Source organism: Galeopterus variegatus, unplaced genomic scaffold, assembly GCF_000696425.1.
Source record: "Galeopterus variegatus unplaced genomic scaffold, G_variegatus-3.0.2 Scaffold993, whole genome shotgun sequence".
NCBI lineage: Eukaryota > Metazoa > Chordata > Mammalia > Dermoptera > Cynocephalidae > Galeopterus > Galeopterus variegatus.
This window is the reverse complement of record NW_007727104.1, coordinates 22972-31050: the sequence shown is the minus strand read 5'-3', so window position 1 is coordinate 31050 and position 8079 is coordinate 22972. Positions and strand designations below refer to the sequence as shown.

The following is an 8079-nucleotide window of genomic DNA, read 5'->3' as shown; positions in this document are numbered from 1 at the left end:
AAGAGGAATAGTGGGTTGCCCTGTTATGGTCTTGCACAAGAATGTGAGGATTGGGCTGGGCTCCTCTCCTGAGACCCTGCTCACAGCCCTTCATGCCTGAAGCCAGCTGATGTCACTCAAATTGGGAGCACTCAGGACCAAGGCCTAAACGTCTTCTTTCCCCTGAAGCACAGGGATAGCTCATGTGGCTTAATTATACCATTCAAAAGCCAGTGAGCTAAGAGAGGAAACTGCAGAAGACAGGCCTGTACCTGGTGATCAAGTGTAATCAGTTGCCAACGTAAGATTTCAGGCATTTACCCAGGTGCTTGGGGGAGGAGACACAGCAATTATGGTCTTCCTTGTCCTTCCCCTTATTTTTCTGATTCAAAAACCAGTCATCACAGAATCTACAGGGATTGGCAGCGTGCTTAAGAGGGATAAGATGGGAGAGGGAGAATTCATTTTGAAAATTACAGTCATTCCTGAGACAGGGAACTTTGGTGACTTTCAGGCAGCGGCTCCTTAGCAGTGAAGCCTAAAATCCCTTCTGAGTTTCTAGCCTGTGTTGTGGCCTGAGGCCAGCAGCCACGTTTCCCCACCAAATGCATTTTACTATGTTAAAAGGATGGTTCTGAGTAGTCACTGAAGTTAACTGCATGATTAAGCTTGTACAAAATCATTTTTATGCAGTAAGGGATTGGGAAAAAATTGTCCCTGTGAGTCACAAAAACAGAAGAAATTACTGGAGCACTCTGTAGCCAATATGTCAGACTGGTGATCTGACAACATGGCATTTTAGAATTTTGAAATTCAAATTACTTCTTTTAAATATTCCGAAAATAAAAGTATCAAATCCTGAAATAAATATTGGAATGTGAATCAGAAATATAACTTTGCCTAAGGCAAGTAAAAGCTTTTCAGTTTATGAGTTAAAAAAAAAAAAAAAAAAACAACTACACATATTGACCTGTGGTCTGGTTGAGAGAAATGGTAGACTGGTTAGAATACGTGTTGCTTGCAAGATGAGAGAGTGTAAAGAACAGTCCTCTCCTATGTCACTGCTTTAAAGGCAAACCAAGTACTGAAATCGAATTCTAGATTGACGAAGCTGGAAGGGAATTCAGAGATGACCCAACCCCTTGTCTTATAACAGGGGGCACGGACTGGCCAGCATCTCAGGGCTGGTGAGCAGGCCCTTAGACCTCGTGCTCGGTGTGGGGCACTCACACCCTGACTCCTCAGGACGCGAGTGCGATCGAGACCAGCGGGGTTCATGTTTTGTATATAAACTGAAGCTTTGGCTGACACAGAGGTAGGAGGCACAGCATGGAATCAGCAGTATGTTTCTGCGAGTGATTTTTTTTTATAACAGCTTTACTGAGATATAATTCACATACCAACAAAGTTGCCCTTTTAAAGTATACAATTCAGTGGTTTTCAGTATTTCACAGAGTCACACAACCGTCCCCACAATCTAAAGTTATAACATTTCCACCCCCTCCAAAAGAAACCCCAGGCCTATTAGTGGTCACTTCCCATGACCCCTTCTACAAGTCCTCAGCAACCATCAATCTACTTTTAGTCTTTATAGATTTGCATATTCCGAACATGTCATATAAAGGGAGTCATGCAATATGTGACCTTTTGCATCTGACTGCTTTCACTTTCATAATTCATCCATGTTTTCAGATTCATCCATTTTATAGAACATTTTAGTACTTCATTCTTTTTATAGCCAAATAATATTCCACTGTATGGCTATACTACATTTTGTTTATCCACTTTCAGTTGATGGACATTTGAGTTGTTTACCCTTTTTGGCTATTATGATGCACATTTGATTTCTTTCAAGTTTTTGGTTATTTTGAAATAATGCACTACAAGCATTTGTTTACAAGTTTTCATGTGGACATGCATATTCATTTCTCTTCTCTAGCATAGTGCTGGGTCATATGGTAACTATGTTTAACTTATTGTGGATCTGTCAGACTGTTTTGCACAGTGGCTGCACTATTTCACGTTCCCATGAGCAGTGTATGAGCATTCTGATTTCCCCACGTGCTCGCCAATAATTGCTGTGGTCTTTTTATTTTAGCCTTCCTAGCGGGCGTTGCTGCCCTTGACTTTTAACCTTGTGGCACCTTCCATACAATGAAGTGATCTGTTTACTTTATGTCCACCTCTACATTGTAAGCTCCCAGAGGACTGAGAATGCATCTTCATATCCACAGTCTCCCACCTTAAATGTTTATTGAGATGAATCAAATGCTGCTAAACCCGTGGTTTTTCAACATTTATATGTGCAGCCAACATTTGCCTCTCAACGGCATGTCAGGTTCTGTGCTACGAAGAGGAATAAACCACGGCTCTTGCTTCAGATAGGTTGGACTATTAGTGTATTTAGAGAAGAGAATGCAGGTGAAGAACAGGAAGTTTCAATGACTGATTAGGAAGTACATATTTTAAAAAGTAGAAATTAACTTTTAATTAATTTGGCAAAACCAAAAATACAAGGTGCATTTCCCTGGTTGTGGCCACGGAAGCAGTGGTGCTGAACCTCGCACACCATGAAAGCCAGTCTCTTCCTGAAGCTGGGGGACAGCCTAGAGTTGCTGAGCCCTGTGCCAGCCTGAGCTCCTGCCAGGGGCGGACGCAGGCATCCTCAAGCCTCATGTCCCTCTGCTTGTTCAGAGGCTGCACCCAGGTTTGGGTCCATCTGCACACTGCAAACACACAGATGCAGAGGGCCCTCCCCTGCCACCCGAGACTCCACCTAGACCAGGACCTCACATGGGGCTGTGCCCGAGGAAAATGAATTCACTGCCCGATGAAGAACTGGTCTGTGGTTCCCAGAGGATTTCGAACATTTCCCCTTCTCTGCCTCACCTTGTTCCATTGCCTGTCCCTGGATTGCCTGTTTCACCACAGTTAGGATGACCATATACTTTACCAGCTAAACTGGGACACTTCTGAGAGTAAAAGATGATACTACTAATAATTATGCCAGGACATCAGGCAGAAACTGGGACCATCCAGGGCAAACCAAGGCATGTAGACGCCTACCCCAGCACCACACCTCTGTTCTGTCCTCTGGGGAAGATTCTGTCTCCCTGCTCCTGTCCTCCGTAAGAGGATCTGCTCTGTCCTCCTCTGCCCTAGACACACACTGGGGCATTCTGCCTCGTGTCATCACTGGGTTCCTTGCCTGTCCTCCTCACCAGGTCAAGGGGCTTAGCACTCAAAAGATGCTTACTACACTCTCATGAAATCAAGGAAATCCTGATTTGAGCATCACATACTGCACACAGGTATTGATGTTCAACTCTGTGCCCCACAGATATGTACAATCAACTGTTTCAAAAAGAAAGAAACTGAAGAAATCCTGTTCACTGAAAATCAAAGGCCAGAGCTGGGCTAGAGTGAAGCCTCACCCGGGCGCCGAGGGTCCTGGAAGAGCAGATCACAAAGGCCTCTCCTCAAGGCCTTGTTATCTTTCCTTCCACCCTTGATTTTGCCACACAAAGCTCAGGATGTCGATATCCAGTAAACTTCTGTGCATGGACAAACATCTATATGTGTTCCAGTTGTCTAGAACTTTCCAGGGATCCTAATAAGCATAGATATCAAAATGCCTTTTACCAGGCCTTGCAAGGGAGCATCTACAGTGAACATGTCTATGGTTCAGAACTGTGACTTTCCGATTCATTTCTAACTCAAATCCTTATCAGTTTGATTTCTTCCAATTAAGACCTTCATTTGGCATAATTGCTTGAATAGAAACAGCATTCAGATATTACAGAGCTGACATTCTGCCTGTTTTCCAGGATCAGTACAAGTTCTGCTATGAGGTGGCCCTGGAATACTTGAATTCTGGCTGATGGCGTAAACAGCTCCGCAAACAAGTGCTTTCATACCACAAAGCCAAGACGTTCCATGGTATTTGTGCGGACGAGATGAAGACTTCTCAATATGCTTACTCTGCTTTGCATAATTGGCTCTTTTTAAGAGCCCAAGAAAAGGTTTATAAAACTGCTTGCACTGCCCAGTTCCCAGTAATGCTGCTGCCTGACACACACACACACACACACAGCATAAGGTTGTCAAATACTGTACTCCTGGTCACCGGCTTGTTAGAGCAGCGTAGACGGCTGGGAAATTGAAGAGCACAACTATATTCTTATGAAGGAATTTGTACCTTTGGGGTAATATTTTGTGGCCCGTGACCTTTTGTTATTGTTACAGCTGAGTGTATGTTTTTGTTCCGTGGAGAATGCTACTTGGCATTATGATAATATATTATTTTAGTTAATAATTGTACTGTAACACGTTGCATAATACAAGCTTATGTAGCTTTCCAGGACTAACAGATAAACATGTAATGAACAAAGATATGTTGTATAAGTTGTTGTTTCTATCAGATTTGTATTGTTTCCAGAGGAAAAGCTCGGGAAGACTCAGTTCCAAAATGCAAAACAATCAGACTCACAGATCCAAAGCTTTTCCATGTGTTTATATTGTAAATATTTTTGATTTCATCAAATTATTTATTCATTAAAAGAAATTTTTGTGAAGCACAGTGAGTGACAATCATTTTTATTAAGCCCTGGAAATGATTTACTGTATGATGTTACCTTGTGTGGATTCTCAACTCAATAAATGGTGACCCGTGAGCAGTCGTGTGTTCCTGGTGTCCCAGCACGCGGGTGGCACAGCCGGCACCTGTCACACCAGACCACTGGGGCAGAGAGTGCACCTGGGCCTGTTTGTCTGGAGCAGTAGATTTGGATTTCTGAGAGAGAATTTCGTTGGTGAGAGCTCCAAGCCCATCATGGTCACCTGCCCCCAGTGCTGAGAACATGCCATGGGGGCCGCCATGGGCGTAAATTGTGTGACCTTGCAGGGCAGGCTGGGCGAGGCACCAGGGCAGGGACTTTCGGTCCAGGAACAACCTCTTCCTTTCGCTGTTTCACTTTAGACACTGCGGGATAGTATGTCCTCTCCAAGCATCATTCAAACTTCAAACTTGCTGAGAGAACACCAGGGCAGGGACTTTCGGTCCAGGAACAACCTCTTCCTTTCGCTGTTTCACTTTAGACACTGTGGGATAGTATGTCCTCTCCAAGCATCATTCAAACTTCAAACTTGCTGAGAGAACACTTTTTTTTAAGGGCTATAGAATCAGAGGAGTGCATTTCAGCAGGACACAGAACTGAGCAAGACTGCACCTGCCAGAGGGAAGATCACCAGGCAGAGGAAGGTCATGGGCCAGGTGGCCTGCTCCATGCTGAGGGCATTGACCTCTGAAGCAAGAGGCAGGTGTGCTGTGGACTTACTTAGACTTAAACTGAGTTTCAGGCTCTGTTCAGTGATTACCAATAGCTGATGGAGACAAACCTCTGTTGAACACCAGTTCTGTGCCAGATGCTGGAAAAGGCACTTTCCCATGTGGTGCAGGTCCTCCCCACAATGTGATCTTGCTATAATTATGAATCCCACTGACAGATGACACTCAGGTTAGAAAAGATAAATGACTTCTCTGAAGTCATACCAGCAAGCAGCTACCAGATGCCATCAGAGCCTACAGGAGGTGGAGAGACAGCAGCAGTGTATCCCTGGCCCATATTACGACAGACAGGTGTAGAAAAGTCCACTCGTGCTGAGACAGGGAGGCTGCACCCATCACCCACTGGAAAGTGAGGAGGCTTGAGGGTGTCATTCCTGCCTGCTCTGGGGATCTTGGTGACCAAGGACAAGAACAGAGGTTGTCCACCAAGAGGACTGAAGTTAGCATCTGCATCTTAGACCTCCGCTACCATGCTGCATGTACGCTGAGCATCTTAGACCTCCGCTACCATGCTGCATGTACGCTGAGCATCTTAGACCTCCGCTACCATGCTGCATGTACTCTGAGCATCTTAGACCTCCGCTACCATGCTGCATGTACTCTGAGCATCTTAGACCTCCGCTACCATGCTGTATGTACTCTGAGCATCTTAGACCTCCGCTACCATGCTGTATGTACTCTGAGCATCCATACACCCTGATTGTCATATACTTCCCCAGGCCCCTCCTGAAAGTGCATGGGGCTCTCCCCACCCTCGGGAAGAGCTGGCTGGGGCTGAGCCTCGAATCTACACTCAGTGCCTCGCACTTAGGCTCCTCTGGAGAATGGCCTTTAACCATCCCCACCCAGCTCTCTTTGATGAGCTCCTGAAAGATTAAAAGGCTATTATTTTTGTCTGTGCTTTTTCAAAATGATTTCTCCAGGATGGAAGAGTAGGGGGAAGTACATACGGCCAGCTACACCCACTGTGGGCGAGCTAGGCCTTGACAAGGGCCATGTGGTGGACCCCAGCCTCCCCTCCATGATACCACGGCTCTGGGTGCCATTCCCTCAACCTGGTGAAAAGAGAAGTCATCTTAGCATGGTGTTGAAGTGTCATGATATTTGTGAGTTTAATGACACGACCCATAATGCAGTCAATCCTGCATCTTCAAACTACCATCTCACATTGTTTTGTTTGTTTTTATTTTTTTTTTACATTCGAAGACATTGCAGAGCAGTTAGGGGGGAGGAAGGGGAAAGGGGAGGGAGATAGGGTGAGAGGAAGAGGAAAGGGGGGTGTGGTCAAGGGCCGTGGCACCGCCCCCCATGCCAGCAGGGGAGCCCTGGGGGCTTCTGGCAGTGGCTCAGTGGTCATCGCTAGGCTGGATGCGGACATCAGACGGCTGTGGCTGAGGTCCTCGACCCCCCACCACCCCAGCTCAGGAGCTCAGGGTGCTTCCAGCAGCATCCTGGTGGCCATCGCTGGGCAAGATGCAAATGTCGGGATTGCATGGCTGAGGCCCTCAGCAACCCACCACCCCAGCTTGAGACACTGGGCTACTTCCAGCAGCGGCCTGGTAGTCATTGCTAGGCTGGATGCAAACATCAGGGGGGCATTGCTAAGGCCCTTAGCCCTCCCTCCACCCCGGCTTGGGAGCTGGGGGGGCTTCCAGTCCTTCTAGGTTTTATGGGTGTTCTTTGGTGGTGCTAGACCTTTACTGGTTAATTTCACAACTTTGTCTACGATCCGTGGGTACTTCGTTCTTTCTTCCAGTTATGTCTTAGATTATTTGCTGTTCCCACCACTTAAACTCTGCACTGGAACTAATCTGTCATCCTTTGCTTACTTCTAAAATGAGGGGACTTCCTGTGGGAACCAGCACTTGAGCCCTGTGGTTGAGCTAAATTGCTGCTTTGCTGCTGATTCCCTGAGGAAGGCTTTTTGTGCAGCTCAGGTGTTAATTGTTGACCTTGCAAGCACTTCCAGGTCCTGTGAAGTCTGGTACACCCGGGTTGTGTGGAAACTCTGGTTTGGGCCTGAGTGTTTTCAGCAAACTGCACACCCTGCAGTTCTATGTCCCTTACCAGTCTCCACTGAGTGGGCCTGCACTTACTGTGGGGCAGATCAGCTGTCCATGATGTGCCCCAATGTTCCCCTGGTGGGCCTGTCTCCCCCACACCCACACTCCAAACACTTCCCATGGGTTAGGACATGCACTGGTCCCTTGGGATGATTCACTGGCCTGTGAGTGGCTGCTTTTTTCAGTTGTCTGTGGCCTCTTGCTCCTATGTGGGTCCACAGAAACCCTGTCCATGGTCTTGCTGCCCTGGGGGTCACCAAGGCCCTCTTCTCCCCTGCCACTCCAAGTAACTTCATACACGGGCACAGCTGTGGCTTTTGCCAGCTCCTGCTCTGTGTGCTCACCAGGGCCAGGCTTGAAATGGCTGGGGCTCAAAATTGTCAGAGTGGTCCTTTCTTTCTCTCTGTGGCTTCTCCTGCCTTCACGAACTCCATAGGTCTCTTCTCTTCTTCCCCTGAGCTCTAGATGCACGATCTTGGAAGTCATTGCTTTTTAACGGTTGTAAATTGGTTGATTTGGGGAGAGGGAGATGCCGGGGACTGTCTATTCCACCATCTTGATCTGAAGTCAAAAAGAGAATATTTTCTCTCATCTCACATTGAACCCAATGGTTTCCTCTAGACTTTTGAATCTCTTGGATTTTTTTCTTTCTTTCCCTTGGTTTCACCTCTTAGCAGAAATAGTGCTAGA

At 46.6% G+C, this 8079-nt stretch overlaps 1 protein-coding gene across 3 annotated transcripts in view; it reads left to right on the top strand.

Moving 5' to 3' along the window:
* The window catches only part of PTPRM (protein tyrosine phosphatase, receptor type, M), a 361286-nt gene extending 356634 nt beyond the window's left edge, over positions 1-4652 (top strand). For all 3 annotated transcript variants that reach the window (XM_008574057.1, XM_008574056.1, XM_008574058.1), the window contains one exon: positions 3807-4652. In XM_008574057.1, coding sequence (XP_008572279.1) covers positions 3807-3860 — 54 coding nt within the window. In that variant the 3' untranslated portion in view covers positions 3861-4652. The remainder of the gene's footprint in view (positions 1-3806) is intronic.
* The last annotated feature ends 3427 nt before the right edge of the window (positions 4653-8079 follow it).